This window comes from Triticum aestivum, chromosome 7A, assembly GCF_018294505.1.
Source record: "Triticum aestivum cultivar Chinese Spring chromosome 7A, IWGSC CS RefSeq v2.1, whole genome shotgun sequence".
NCBI classification, from domain to species: domain Eukaryota; kingdom Viridiplantae; phylum Streptophyta; class Magnoliopsida; order Poales; family Poaceae; genus Triticum; species Triticum aestivum.
The window spans coordinates 551,694,643-551,711,318 of record NC_057812.1 but is presented as its reverse complement, the minus strand read 5'-3'; the positions used below and the strand labels follow the sequence as shown (position 1 = coordinate 551,711,318).

The 16,676-nt window shown below is 45.3% G+C and overlaps 1 protein-coding gene across 1 annotated transcript; it reads left to right on the top strand.

Annotated features, from left to right (window-relative positions):
* The first annotated feature begins 183 nt into the window (after positions 1 to 183).
* On the top strand, positions 184 to 1,485 carry LOC123151978 (uncharacterized). The gene has a single exon (XM_044571596.1). The coding sequence runs from the start codon at positions 487 to 489 to the stop codon at positions 1,186 to 1,188; it is 702 nt and encodes a 233-aa protein (XP_044427531.1). The 5' UTR covers positions 184 to 486; the 3' UTR covers positions 1,189 to 1,485.
* The last annotated feature ends 15,191 nt before the right edge of the window (positions 1,486 to 16,676 follow it).

The following is a 16,676-nucleotide window of genomic DNA, read 5'->3' as shown; positions in this document are numbered from 1 at the left end:
GCAACTCGGAATGCACATGCGTAACTCTCAAAAGAAACGATCAACGCAACAATAACACGCACATAGAAAGCACACAATTAATGTGACAGCATCAGCCACCCAACTGCTCTACTAGCACCAGCATTCTTCTGCAATAAGAAGCACGACTTCCTCACATGGGACGACCTTGCATGTCCAGTTGGATTTAAAAAAGGCTTTGCTTGGAATTTGTCGTCTTCACACCGTAATCACCACGCGCGCAATACGCCGTCGACTTTGACTACCGACGCAGCGCCAGCAGCTCCCCGGTCGAGCTACCCCTTCCGGGCGGCCCCGCGTCCATACTCCCACCCGCTCATATATGCGGCCCGGCGATCCGGAAAAAAGAGTACAAGTGTACAACCCCATCCATCCATAACTCCGTATCTCCCATCACCGGGCATCACGTGAACCCTAGCTAGCTACGTAGCTACGTACTTCATTTTCGGATCATCGCCGTAGCTTGGCATGGGCGGTGCTCGCGCCCTGGCGTGCTTCCTCTGCGGCTCGGCCGTCTCGCGGCGGGGGCGCGCGGCGAGGCTGGTGCTGTGGGGCGGCGAGGCGCGGGCGGCCAAGCGCGGGACGCAGGCGGGGCAGGTGATGCTCGACTTCGCGGGGACCGTGGTCTGCCTCGCCGACGGGTTCTACATCGGCCGGCCCGCGCCGGTGCTGGCCATCGAGGACCGCCTCGTCGCGGGGGCCACCTACCTTGTGCTCCCCGTCGACCGCCTGCCGCGGGGCTACGACGCGGTCACCGCGGCGTCCCTGGCCACGCTCTCCTACGACAGGGCCGGCCCGGCGGGGTCCGTCGCGAGGGGGCCCAGGAGCCCGTTCGAGTACGTCAAGGGCGACGACGGCCGGACGGTGATCAAGGTCACCCCGGAGTTCCTCGTCAAGGCCATCACCGCGAGACCGGGCTGCGGTGTCGGCGGCGGGAGCGAGGCCGTGGTCGACGGAGAGGGCGCGTGCGGCGGGGCGCTGTGCAGCACGCCGGAGCTGAGGAAGCACTACGAGCAGCTGGTGGGATCCGGGAGGGGGAGGACGTGGTCGCCGCGGCTGGACACGATCAAGGAGCGCAAGGGGAGGAGGCTCGCGGCGGCGGTGAGCCCCGGGAGGCTGTCGCCGGTGGCAGTCAGGCTGCTAGGGCTGGGCAAAGGAGAATACAGGTAGCCAAAGGCCACCAAAGATAGGCAGGCACCGGCCGTGCGGCGCATCGTCGAATTCCTTCAGCTCAGTGGCGTGTTAACACTTCACAGCTCGTTGCTTGTTTCGTTTTGTTTGACGGAATTAAGCAATTGGGAGTTGATTTGTACAAATTGAGCGATCGACTCTGGATATGTTATCGCCATGACAAAGAAGAATTTGTTTTAGCTAGGCGTTCCATGGACAAATCGTGTATTGTAGTATTGCTTACTTGGACTTTTGTTGGACAAAATTGTACAGACCTTGGTTTTCATTCTATATATACATGGCTTATTTTGCTACGTTACTTTGCGACGTTACATTACGTACGTATTGGACGAATGAGTCGAAGAAGGAGTTGACGAGTTTGAAGAAGGAGCCAACTAAGGCAAGCATACCCACACTTTTTTTAATAGAAAAAGTCACTCTATTAATTCAAAACAATGGTTAAATCATTTATTAAGACTAGCAAAAAGGCCCGTGCGTTGCAACGGGGTATTAATATTTATAGCACAAGATCAATTGTGTTAAATGCATGCAACGCATGTGCTTCACTATGGGGCATATGGCAATTGCCATGAATTACAATTGATCGGGTCAAGTAACTGGATTGCGGGAAAATTCAATTATGTTAAACTATGACAATTAAAATGAGTGCGTTGCGATGGAAAAAGAGGTGAGGAAGACCTCCAAGTGAAAAGGCGAGGAATGTATTCATAGTCATAGAGCATATCTGATTCGTTTTTTGTAGTGTGGGTTCCTTATTCATTGTCATAGGCCTGAAACGATCTCTTCGTTAGTCACCAATGAATCAGCAACTTAATTAATTATATATGAGCTGAATATGAGATTAGTTTCATATGAAGTAATACGTTGTGAAGAAAGGAAGCATGTCCAAAAATTTAACAACGGGGCAATTTTCTTGTATTTCAGTTTGTATGTGATAAGAAACAAATGAGATTTATGAAAAACTGGGAATAAGCTACTCCAAGACTACTTAGCTAAAAGATTTATTTTGGAGTTGTTCAACTGGGCAATCCATCAATCCATCGTATTCCTCTCATCTTATTGGAGCACTTGCCTTGATTGTGTTCCTGAATTAGCACAAGAGCAACAGATGCAGCATGCATTTGCCAATATGCATTCATGCCATAGTGTACTGCCACCTAAGTAAAGTTTGCTGGTAGATCTTGTGCTGAACGGGTTGAACAACCAAAAAGAAATTGAGATGAGAGTCCCGTGATCACATGACCCGACAGAAAAAAATAGACTTTCAAGATGCACCTGAACCGTTCGTGCAGCCAAGCTGCTGAGCCAAGACCCGTCTCCAGTCGCAATCCAGCATTGTCCAGGAGCCGCGGTCATATCCAGTCGCGAGCTGGCAATGTCTACGCGCCATGAATGATCCAATGGTGTTGGTATTTTGTCCTACGGCAGTGGAATTCAGCGAGGTGCTTATACCAAAATACCTTTTTTGCGGGACCTATACCAAGATCCGATGGGGCAGCCTCTTCCAGTTCCATGTCTTTTTTGTTTCGTCCTCCTGTACATATTCCCTGCAGCTTATTGTGGGTGCTCATCATGCCAATAATTTGTACTTGAGATGCATGCCGTCAGACTCAAAACTTTTTTATGGAAGTGGTAAATACTCTAATTTTGACAAAAGACGATGCCATTCGCGTCTGCTGCGTTTAAATACCAATCTGAATTTAACCATATCTACTGCTTGATCTGCAACACACAGGCGTATGGCCGCTCAACACTAATTCCCCTAGCCTCTCAGCCGCAGCCGCCACACTCGTCTCTAGGTCTCCTCATCCTTTGACCCCCGCCGTCGCCATCTCTGCCTCTGCCATGCTGCCTTCACCGTTGCGGCGGAGCACGCGACGGCCAAAGTGCCGGAAGCCTTCCTAGTGGTGGCTGTCAGAGTGTCAAGCCTGTGTTCCAATTGCTATCCTGCCGTGCCACCCGACCAGGAAAGACAGGTGCGCTCCCTCGTGGCTATGCCTGACGCACCTTGTTTGAGCATGACCAAGGCTAATAGGCTACTGAGTTCCATCACAATTGGTAGCACATCATGCTTCTGTACATTAAGAAACAATACAAAATACAGAAAACAAATACAATCTGAAAGGTTTAAAGGGCAAAGAAGCATTGAGAAGACTAATTAATTAGGAAACCTGCAGACATATCACATATCCGATGAGGCTAACTCGATTTTCCAAATTTCTTGCAACAGTGATTTGTGTTTGAAGCCGTTACGCAGGTGGTGGTGATCGAGACCACGCAGGGGATTCATGTAGAAACACCTAAACCAATGATTGAAAATTGGTACCTCGGTTGGAGTTGAGTGGACGGCGTTCGGCGAAGTAGTCGAGATTGGAACCTCGACTGGAACTCGAGCGGACGGTCTCGACTGGAACTCGAGCGGACGGTGTTCCGGCGAATTAGGCGAGATTGGAAGCTCCGGATGCTAGTGTGGCACTTTGGAGCACCGTAACTTGTGATCGCTCGGGGTTTGGGGGGTCGAGACCTTTTTATGGTAGCGAGGGGATCGGATGAAATCCGAGTCAGGTACCACCCCATGGCTGCGTGCTCAGTCGGTTTCGTTATCCTGCACAGACACGACACAGGGACTATGGTCCAAGTCGGATGGAGGTGGAGGAGGCCGAGAGACGGACTATGACGGAGCGGTGAGCGGCCGCCGGATCGGCACGCTCTGGTTCGAGGTGCAGCCGTGCAGGGACGGCGGTCGCCATTGAGAGGACATCGCCCTCCACCCAGCGCGCCACGGTGGGCTCTTCGTACCACTCAACTCGCTCACCAACGCCCTCGCCGCGGCAGTCCTCCTTGCCAACTCCCTCGCTGCAGCCGCGCTCCTCGACGACAGAGCCATCAGCCGCGCCGACCCGGAAAGTGAGGTAGAGAAGAGAATGTGGATTAGAATAGGGTTGGCTGGAGGTGGAGGAGGCTGGGAGATGAAAGACCGCGGAGCGGTGATCCAGGCGCTTGGGCAACGGAGCGATGAGGCGGACTGGGAGGCGCTGAGAAGGAAGAGGATGAGCGAGCGGATCGTGGTCGGCTTCTAAGTTGTTTTTTTATTGACAAAACTCGCACTTGTGTAAAATAAAAGGAAGAGTCCTTCCTTTGGGAAACAAAACATATTGTTAGGTGAACTGGTTGGTGCCTGTTGCCTTGCTTCTATGCAAGCGGGGTTCGACTCCCCAGTAGCACAATTTTTTTTAAAACGTGCTTTTTCTTTTTAGGTGCAACAGAAAACGTGGAGATGTACGAAAAACATGGACGTGGACCAAAAAACGTACGAAACACATAAATGTGGACAAAAAAATTGGAGAAACAATCCTTCCTTTAATATTAGGGAAAGATAGATACAACTTCGCTCGTATAGATGACTCAAACCAATCATTGGTAGTAGAAAATCTAGCTAAAAGAGCAAGCTCATGGACAACATTATTTATTTAATTCCCTATTACAATGTTCAAATCTAGTGAGCAAAAATTTACAAGCTAGATAATAACAATTATAAAAAATTGTCGCTGCTGTTCCTGCAGACCGTCCTTCATTCTTCATAGTCTCACTTACTTCCATATTACTAGAGTTAATAACAAGGCAATTACATCCCGTCCTTTAGGCCAATGAAAGGCCGAATCTTAGTGCTAACGCTTCAGTTGTGAGGGCTTCATCACACCAATCAATTCTTCAGTTACCCCCGACAATGATTTTCCCACTAGCGTCTCTAAGAATTGCACCAGCCAAACCCCTAAGTAAGTCATGATCAAAAGATGCATCAACATTGAAGCCCTGTTTCTTCGGGCTTTTGCTTCTACTTTTGCAGCTTTTCCACTCTAACAACAAAAGTCAAAAAAGCTCCTAAATAGGTGTTTTTTTTGCTTCAACTTTTGTTTTTTACCATCGTATAACAAATTGAATCATAAGCCAAAAGCCGAAGCAAAAAGACCATATTTAGGAGCTTTTGTGTTTTTTTTTGCCAAAGTGAAAAGCTGCAAAAGCAGAAGGAAAAACCTAAACAAAGAGGGTCTAAGCTTAACAAAGCTGACAGGTGGCCGGATCCAACCCCATTCTTTCTGGTAGCATTAGGGGAAATAGCAATAACATAGTTTGCTGCCAAGGCATGAATCCCCATAACTATCTGGCTAACATCTTGAGTAATCTCATAATGGACCAACTTATGTCTTTCCCACTGATAATCCCCAAGTGCAAGGAATTATCGTAGCAATTTTCAAAGATGGAAGTGACAAGTATGGAGTGTCGAACCCAAAAGGAACTAAAGGTAAGATCAATATTCTCTCAAGCCCTATCTGCCACTGATACGACTACGTACACCAAGCGTTTGCTTCCATCTAGAAATGAGAAATAAACTATGTTGTGGGTATGAAGAGGATAACTTTGCATAATATCGGTGAACTAAAATATAAAAATAGATGCTGTTAACATAAAGTTAGAATATATTGCTATATATTATAAATAGCAAGTGTGGAATAATAATGGATCAGTGTGCGGAATTATCCTATGCAATTATTAACAAGATCTGTTGGGTAACATAGTAATTTCAAAATTTTCCTACGCACACACAGGATCATGGTGATGCATAGGAACGAGAGGGGAGAGTGTTGTCTACGTACCCTCGTAGACCCTAAGCGGAAGCGTTTATCAACGCGGTTGATGTAGTTGTACACCTTCACGATCCGTCCCGATCAAGTACCGAACGTACGGCACCTCCGCATTAATCACACGTTCAGCTCGATGACGTCCTCGCCTTCTCGATCCAGAAAGAGGGACAAAGCAGTAGATGAGTTCCGGCAGCACGACGGCGTGGTGACGGTGTTGGTGAATAACAATCTCCGCAGGGCTTCGCCTAAGCACTACGGAAATTATGATGAAGGATAAACTAGAGGGGACGGGATAGCCGGCACACGGCTTGATGTTTCTTGATGTGTCTTGGGTGCTAGCCCTGCCCCTCTATTTATATGTTGAGCCTTGGGGTCGAAACTTGGAGTAAAAGCCCCCACAAAGTCGGTTTCACCCGAAAGGCAAGAGTCCTCGGACTCCAGGGCCAGACGCCAGGGTTCCCGGCGTCTGGACACAAACGCCGGGGACCCTGGCGTCTGGCCCCTGGACTCCGCAAAACTTCCTTTTGCGCTTTCAAAAAACCTTGTGGGCTTTCCCTTTTGGCCCAAATAAAGTGTTCTCGTACCCAAACATTTTGGGAAACATCCGGAACCCTTTTCGGTGAATTCTGGAACCCTTCCGGAGACCAAACACTATTATCCCATATATCAAATTTTATCTCCAGACCATTCCGGAGTTCCTCGTCATGTCCGTGATCTTATCCAGAACTCCGTACAACATTCGGTCACCAACATACATAACTCATAGTACTATATCGTCAATGAACATTAAGCGTGCGGACCCTACGGGTTCGAGAACTATGTAGACAGGACCGAGACACCTCTCTGGTCAATAACCAATAGCGGGACCTAGATGCCCATATTGGTTCCTACATATTCTACGAAGATCTTTATAGGTCAAACCGCATAACAACATACGTTGTTCCCTTTGTCATCGGTATGTTACTTGCCCGAGATTCAATCGTCGGTATCTCAATACCTAGTTCAATCTCGTTACCGGCAAGTCTCTTTACTCGTTCTGTAACACATCATCCCGCAACCAACTCATTAGTTGCAATGCTTGCAAGGCTTAAGTGATGTGTATTACTGAGTGGGCCTAGAGATAGCTCTACGACAATCGGAGTGACAAATCCTAATCTCGAAATACGCCAACCCAACAAGTACCTTCGGAGACACCTGTAGAGCACCTTTATAATCACCCAGTTACGTTGTGACGTTTGGTGGCACACAAAGTGTTCCTCCGGTAAACGGGAGTTGCATAATATCATAGTCATAGGAACATGTATAAGTCATGAAGAAAGCAATAGAAACAAACTAAATGATCAAGTGCTAAGCTATCGGAATGGGTCAAGTCAATCACATCATTCTCCTAATGATATGATCCCATTAATCAAATGACAACTCATGTCTATGGTTAGGAAACTTAACCATCTTTGATCAACGAGCTAGTTAAGTAGAGGCATACTAGTGACACTCTGTTTGTCTATGTATTCACACATGTATTATGTTTCCGGTTAATAAATTTCTAGCATGAATAATAAATATTTATCATGAAATAAAGAAATAAATAATAACTTTATTATTGCCTCTAGGGCATATTTCCTCCAGTCTCCCACTTGCACTAGAGTCAATAATCTAGATTACACACTAATGATTCTAACATCCATGGAGCCTTGGTGCTGATCATGTTTTGCTCGTGGAAGAGGCTTAGTCAACGGGTCTGCAACATTCAGATCCGTATGTATCTTGCAAATCTCTATGTCTCCCACCTGGACTTGGTCCCGGATGGAGTTGAAGCGTCTCTTGATGTGCTTGGTTCTCTTGTGAAATCTGAATTCCTTTGCCAAAGCAATTGCACCAGTATTGTCACAAAAGATTTTCATTGGACCCGATGCACTAGGTATGACACCTAGATCGGATATGAACTCCTTCATCCAGACTCCTTCATTTGCTGCTTCTGAAACAGCTATGTACTCCGCTTCATATGTAGATCCCGCTACGACGCTTTGTTTAGAACTGCACCAACTGATAACTCCACCGTTTAATAAAAACACGTATCCGGTTTGCGATTTAGAATCGTCCGGATCAGTGTCAAAGCTTGCATCGACGTAACCATTTACGACGAGCTCTTTGTCACCTCCATAAACGAGAAACATATCTTTCATCCTTTTCAGGTATTTCAGGATGTTCTTGACCGCTGTCCAATGATCCACTCCTGGATTACTTGGTACCTCCCTGCTAAACTAATAGCAAGGCACACATCAGGTCTGGTACAAAGCATTGCATACATGATATAGCCTATGGCTGAAGCATAGGGAACATCTTTCATTTTCTCTCTATCTTCTGCAGTGGTCGGGCATTGAGTCTTACTCAACTTGACACCTTGTAACACAGGCAAGAACCCTTTCTTTGCTTGATCCATTATGAACTTCTTCAAAACTTTGTCAAGGTATGTGCTTTGTGAAAGTCCAATTAAGCGTCTCGATCTATCTCTATAGATCTTGATGCCCAATATATAAGCAGCTTCACCGAGGTCTTTCATTGAAAAACTTTTATTCAAATATCCTTTTATGCTATCCAGAAATTCTATATCATTTCCAGTCAACAATATGTCATCCACATATAAAATTAGAAATGCTACAGAGCTCCCATTCACTTTCTTGTAAATACAGGCTTCTCCAAAAGTCTGTATAAAACCATATGCTTTGATCACACTATCAAAATGTTTATTCCAACTCCGAGAGGCTTGCACCAGTCTATAAATGGATCGCTGGAGCTTGCACACTTTGTTAGCTCCCTATGGATCGACAAAACCTTTCGGTTGCATCATATACAACTCTTCTTCCAGAAATCCATTCAGGAATGCAGTTTTGACATCCATTTGCCAAATTTCATAATCATAAAATGCGGCAATTGCTAACATGATTCGGACAGACTTTAGCATCGCTACGGGTGAGAAGGTCTCATCATAGTCAATCCCTTGAACTTGTCGAAAACCTTTTGCAACAAGTCGAGCTTTATAGACAGTAACATTTCCATCAACGTCAGTCTTCTTCTTGAAGATCATTTATTCTCGATGGCTTGCCGATCAACGGGCAAGTCAACCAAAGTCCACACTTTGTTCTCATACATGGATCCCATCTCAGATTTCATGGCTTCAAGCCATTTTGCGGAATCTGGGCTCACCATCGCTTCTTCATAGTTTGTAGGTTCGTCATGGTCTAGTAACATAACCTCTAGAACAGGATTACCGTACCACTCTGGTGTGGATCTCACTCTGGTTGACCTACGAGGTTCAGTAACAACTTGATCTGAAATTTTATGATCATCATCATTAACTTCCTCACTAATTGGTGTAGGTGTCACAGGAACCGGTTTCTGTGATGAACTACTTTCCAATAAGGGAGCAGGTACAGTTACCTCATCAAGTACGACTTTCCTCCCACTCACTTCTTTCGAGAGAAACTCCTTCTCTAGAAAGATTCCAAATTTAGCAACAAAAGTCTTGCCTTCGGATCTGTGATATAAGGTGTACCCAACAGTCTCTTTTGGTATCCTATGAAGACACATTTCTACGATTTGGGTTTGAGCTTATCAGGTTGAAGCTTTTTCACATAAGCATCGCAACCCCAAACTTTAAGAAACGACAATTTTGGTTTCTTGCCAAACCATAGTTCATAAGGCGTCGTCTCAACGGATTTTGATGGTGCCCTATTTAACGTGAATGCAGCTGTCTCTAGAGCATAACCCCAAAATGATAGTGGTAAATCAGTAAGAGACATCATAGATCGCACCATATCTAGTAAAGTACGATTACGACGTTCGGACACACCATTACGCTGTGGTGTTCCGGGTGGCGTGAGTTGCAAAACTATTCCGCATTGTTTCAAATGAAGACCAAACTCATAACTCAAATATTCTCCTCCACGATCAGATTGTAGAAACTTTATTTTCTTGTTACGATGATTTTCAACTTCACTCTGAAATTCTTTGAACTTTTCAAATGTTTCAGACTTATGTTTCATTAAGTAGATATACCCATATCTGCTTAAATCATCTGTGAAGGTGAGAAAATAACGATACCCGCCGCGAGCCTCAATATTCAGCGGACCACACACATCTGTATGTATGATATACAACAAATCTGTTGCTCGCTCCATAGTTCCGGAGAACGGCGTTTTAGTCATCTTGCCCATGAGGCACGGTTCGCAAGTACCAAGTGATTCATAATCAAATGGTTCGAAAAGTCCATCAGTATGGAGTTTCTTCATGCGCTTTATACCGATATGACCTAAATGGCAATGCCACAAATAAGTTGCACTATCATTATCAACTCTGCATCTTTTGGCTTCAATATTATTAATATGTGTATCACTACTATCGAGATTCAATAAGAATAGACCACTCTTCAAGGGTGCATGACTATAAAAGATATTACTCATATAAATAGAACAACCATTATTCTCTGATTTAAATGAATAACCGTCTCGCATCAAACAAGATCCAGATATAATGTTCATGCTCAACGCTGGCACCAGATAACAATTATTCAGGTCTAAAACTAATCCCGAAGGTAGACGTAGAGGTAGCGTGTCGACTGCAATCACATCGACTTTGGAACCATTTCCCACGCGCATCGTCACCTCTTCCTTAGCCAATCTTCGCTTAATCCGTAGCCCCTGTTTTGAGTTGCAAATATTAGCAATAGAACCAGTATCAAATACCCAGGTGCTACTGCGAGCATTAGTAAGGTACACATCAATAATATGTATACCACATATACCTTTGTTCACCTTGCCATCCTTCTTATCCGCCAAATACTTGGGGCAGTTCCGCTTCCAATGACCAGTCTGCTTGCAGTAGAAGCACTTAGTCTCAGGCTTAGGTCCAGACTTGGGTTTCTTCTCTTGAGCAGCAACTTGTTTGCCGTTCTTCTTGAAGTTTCCCTTCTTCTTCCCTTTGCCCTCTTTCTTGAAACTGGTGGTCTTATTGACCATCAACACTTGATGCTCCTTCTTGATTTCTACCTCTACAGCCTTTAGCATTGCGAAGAACTCGGGAATCGTCTTATCCATCCCTTGCATGTTATAGTTCATCACAAAGCTCTTGTAGCTTGGTGGCAGTGATTGAAGAATTCCGTCAATGATGCTATCATCCGGAAGATTAACTCCCAGTTGAATCAAGTGATTGCAGTACCCAGACATTCTGAGTATATGCTCACTGACAGAACTATTCTCCTCCATCTTGCAGCCGTAGAACTTATTGGAGACTTCATATCTCTCAATTCGGGCATTTTCTTGAAATATGAACTTCAACTCCTGGAACATCTCATATGCTCCATGACATTCAAAACGTCGTTGAAGTCCCGATTCTAAGCCGTAAAGCATGGCACACTGAACTATCGAGTAGTCATCAACACGTGACTGCCAGGCATTCACAATGTCTACAGTTGCTGGCGCAGGTGGTACACCTAGCGGTGCTTCCAGGACGTAATTCTTCTGTGCAGCAATGAGGATAATCCTCAAGTTACGGACCCAGTCCGTGTAATTGCTACCATCATCTTTTAACTTTGCTTTCTCAAGGAACACATTAAAATTTAATGGAACAACAGCACGAGCCATCTATCTACAATCAACATAGACAAGCAAGAAACTATTAGGTACTAAGTTCATGATAAATTTAAGTTCAATTAATCATATTACTTAAGAACTCCCACTTAGATAGACATCCCTCTAATCTTCTAAGTGATCACGTGATCCATATCAACTAAACCATGTTCGATCATCACGTGAAATGGAGTAGTTTCAATGGTGAACATTATTATGTTGATCATATCTACTATATGATTCACGCTCGACCTTTCGGTCTTCGTGTTCCGAGGCCATATCTGTTATATGCTAGGCTCGTCAAGTTTAACCTGAGTATTCCGCGTGTGCAACAGTTTTGCACCCGTTGTATTTGAACGTATAGCCTATCACACCCGATCATCACGTGGTGTCTCAGCACGAAGAACTTTCGCAACGGAGCATACTCAGGGAGAACACTTATATCTTGATAATTTAGTGAGAGATCATCTTATAATGCTACCGTCAATCAAAGCAAGATAAGATGCATAAAAGATAAACATCACATGCAATCAATATAAGTGATATGATATGGCCATCATCTTCTTGTGCTTGTGACCTCCATCTCTGAAGCACCGTCATGATCACCATCGTCACCAGCGCGACACCTTGATCTCCATCGTAGCATCATTGTCGTCTCGCCAACTTATGCTTCTACAACTATCGCTACCGCTTAGTGATAAAGTAAAGCATTACAGGGCGTTTGCATTGCATACAATAAAGCGACAACCATATGGCTCCTGCCAGTTGTCGATAACTCGGTTACAAAACATGACCATCTCATACAATAAAATATAGCATCATGCCTTGACCATATCACATCACATCATGCCCTGCAAAAACAAGTTAGACGTCCTCTACTTTTTTGTTGCAAGTTTTACGTGGCTGCTATGGGCAGAGCAAGAACCGTTCTTTTCTTACCTACGCATCAAAACCACAACGATAGTTCGTCAAGTTAGTGCTGTTTTAACCTTCTCAAGGACCGGGCATAGCCACACTCGGTTCAACTAAAGTTGGAGAAACTGACACCCGCCAGCCACCTATGTGCAAAGCACGTCGGTAGAACCAGTCTCGCGTAAGCGTACGCGTAATGTCGGTCCGGGCCGCTTCATCCAACAATACCGCCGAACCAAAGTATGACATGCTGGTAAGCAGTATGACTTGTATCGCCCACAACTCACTTGTGTTCTACTCATGCATATAACATCTACGCATAAAACCAGGCTCGGATGCCACTGTTGGGTAACGTAGTAATTTCAAAATTTTCCTACGCACACACAAGATCATGGTGATGCATAGCAACGAGAGGGGAGAGTGTTGTCTACGTACCCTCGTAGACCGTAAGCGGAAGCGTTTATCAACGCGGTTGATGTAGTCGTACACCTTCACAATCCGTCCCGATCAAGTACCGAACATACGGCACCTCCGCGTTCAGCACACGTTCAGCTCGTGACGTCCTCGCCTTCTCGATCCAGCAAGAGGGGCGAAGTAGTAGATGAGTTCCGGCAGCATGACGGCGTGGTGACGGTGTTGGTGAATAACAATCTCCGTAGGGCTTCGCCTAGGCACTACGAAAACTATGACGGAGGATAAACTAGAGGGGACGGGGTAGCCGGCACACGGCTCGGTGTTTCTTGATGTGTCTTAGGTGCTAGCCCTACCCCTCTATTTATATGTTGAGCCTTGGGGTCGAAACTTGGAGTAAAAGCCTCCACAAAGTCGGTTCACCCGAAAGGCAAGAGTCCTTCTCGGACTCCAGGGCTAGACGCCAGGGTTCCTGGCGTCTAGACCCAGACGTCGGGGACCCTGGCGTCTGGCCCCTGGACTCCGCAAAACTTCCTTTTGCACTTTCCAAAAACCTTGTGGGCTTTCCCTTTTGGCCCAAATAAAGTGTTCTCATACCCAAACATTTCGGGAAACATCCGGAACCCTTCCGGAGACCAAACACTATTATCCCATATATCAAACTTTATCTCCGGACCATTCTGGAGTTCCTCGTCATGTCTGTGATCTTATCCGGAACTCCGAACAACATTCGGTCACCAACATACATAACTCATAGTACTATATCGTCAACGAACGTTAAGCGTGCGGACCCTACGGGTTCGAGAACTATGTAGACATGACCGAGACACCTCTCTGGTCAATAACCAATAGCGGGACCTGGATGCCCATATTGGCTCCTACATATTCTATGAAGATCTTTATCGATCGAACCACATAACAACATATGTTGTTCCTTTGTCATCGGTATGTTACTTGCCCGAGATTCAATCGTCGGTATCTCAATACCTAGTTCAATCTCGTTACCGGCAAGTCTCTTTACTCGTTTCGTAACACATCATCCCGCAACCAACTCATTAGTTGCAATGCTTGAAAGGCTTAAGTGATGTGTATTACCGAGTGGGCCCAGAGATACCTCTTCGACAATTGGAGTGACAAATCCTAATCTCGAAATATGCCAACCCAACAAGTACCTTCGGAGACACCTGTAGAGCACCTTTATAATCACCCAGTTACGTTGTGACGTTTGGTGGCACACAAAGTGTTCCTTCGGTAAACGGGAGTTGCATAATATCATAGTCATAGGGACATGTATAAGTCATGAAGAAAGCAATAGCAACAAACTAAACGATCAAGTGCTAAGCTAACGGAATGGGTCAAGTCAATCACATCATTCTCCTAATGATGTGATCCCGTTAATCAAATGAAAACTCAATGTCTATGGTTAGGAAACTTAACCATCTTTGATCAACGAGCTAGTCAAGTAGAGGCATACTAGTGACACTCTGTTTGTCTATGTATTCACACGTGTATTATGTTTCCGGTTAATACAATTCTAGCATGAATAATAAACATTTATCATGAAATAAAGAAATACATAATAACTTTATTATTGCCTCTAGGTCATATTTCCTTCAAGATCGATGGTCGTTATTGCAGTTTTATATGAGGGAGAGGCATAAGCTAACATACTTTCTCTCCTTGAATCATATGCACTTATGATTGGAACTCTAGCAAGCATCCGCAACTACTAAAGATTATTAAGGTAAAACCCAACCATAGCATTAAAGTATCAAGTCCCTTTTATCCATACGCAACAACCCCCTTATACGGGTTTATGCTTCTATCACTCAAGCAACCCACAATAAGCGAATCATGAACGTATTGCGACACCCTACAGTGGGAATCCCTCACACTACACCACGGCACTCAAAGCGGTGTCAAACAATCTGTCGGCATAGGTTACCTAAGGCGACACATTTAGTGTCGGCAAAAACCTTTGACAACGGAAAGGAGCTGTCGCCTATAGTCCTGCCGGGAAAGGTCTTTAGCAACAGATAAATCTATGCCGACAGACATTATGACAGTGTTGGTGAGATCTATGGCGACAGACATTTCTACCCCGACAGACTTGCTATGCCGACAGATCATCTGACAGTGTGATATGCCGACAGATAGTGCGACGTCGGTTGATACGCCGACAGTTTGTTTGTTGTGGGCTATGCCGACAGAAAGTGTGATGGTCAATACTTATGCCGACACATTTACTGATAGGGTTCTACGTTTCAGCACAAATGTAGATGCACCATCGTTTGAATGAAATTTCATTCCTAATATTCAATTCATATTCTGTATGCAATACATATACAAACAATTGCACTAGTGTATTCATCACAAGATACCATTGATCGATACAATTATCCAACACATATAAAAGATTCATTAGTTTTTTTCACTCAAGTTAGATACAAGCATTGAGAAAATGCATAGGTCAAACTACAAGACGTGTCTTGTTGCAAAATATGATTGCCAAGCTCCTAAGAGAACAATTGTTCGTTCACTTGACTACTAAACAAATATTATGGAGGAGACAAGTCTTGGATCACCAAGTCAGCATCAAGTTTGAAAGATTGAGGATGTCACCTAGAGGGGGGGGGGGGTGAATAGGCGCTTTAAAATAATTATGTTTTAGGCTTGAACAAATGCATAATAAACCTAGTCGGTTAATTTTCCAAGCACAAAACCTAAAACAACTAGGCTCACCTATGTGCACCAACAACTTATGCTAAGCAAGATAAGCAACTATGTGATAGCAAGATATATGACAAAGAACAATATGGCTATCACAAAGTAAAGTGCATAAGTAAAGGGCTCGGGTAAGAGATAACCGAGGCACGCGGAGACGACGATGTATCCCGAAGTTCACACCCTTGCGGATGCTAATCTCCATTTGGAGCGGTGTGGAGGCACAATGCTCCCCAAGAAGCCACTAGGGCCACCATGATCTCCTCACACTCTTGCACAATGCAAGATGTCGTGATTCCACTAAGGGACCATTGAGGGTGGTCACCAAACCCGTAAAAATGGCAACCCTTGGGGGCGGTCACCGAACCCGTACACTTTGGCAACCCTTGGGGGCGGTCACCGGTACCCGTCAAATTGCCCGGGGCGATCTCCACAACCTAATTGGAGACCCCGACGCTTGCCTGGAGCTTTACACCATAATGATTGAGCTCCGAACACCACCAACCGTCTAGGGCGCCCAAGAACCCAATAGGAACAAGCTCAAGCATACCACGCACCCAAGAGAAATAAGCTTCTCAACTTGTAACTTCCACTAATCACTGTGGAGAACTCAAACCGATGCACAAATGCAATGGCAAGGGCACACAGAGTGCCCAAGTCCTTCTCTCTCAAATCCCACCAAAGCAACTAATGCTAGGGAGGAAAGTGAGAGGAAGAACAAGAAGGAGAACACCAAGAACTTCAAGATCTAGATCCAAGGGGTTCCCCTCACATAGAGGAGAAAGTGATTGGTGGAAGTGTGGATCTAGATCTCCTCTCTCTTTTCCCTCAAAAACTAGCAAGAATCCATGGAGGGATTGAGAGTTAGCAAGCTCAAAGAAGGTCAACAATGGGGGCAAACACGAGCTCAAGAGATAGGGGACCATTGGGCAAAAAGACCCCCTTAGATAGGTCCCCACGAATCTGCCCATTATGTGCAGAAAAACATAGGAGCGGTACAACCGCTATGAGCACTGGTACAACCGGTAACAGGCAATAAGCGGTACAACCGACCCGCAACCGCCCAACAACCGCACCACAACAGAAACTAGTCCGGTGGTAGAGCGGTACATGGCTGGTACAACCTTCGGACCAATTCTGGAGCGGTACAACC

Bases quoted from the DNA above. Each gene is read 5' to 3' on its own strand.
- LOC123151978 (XM_044571596.1), top strand. From the start codon at position 487: ATGGGCGGTGCTCGCGCCCTGGCGTGCTTCCTCTGCGGCTCGGCCGTC.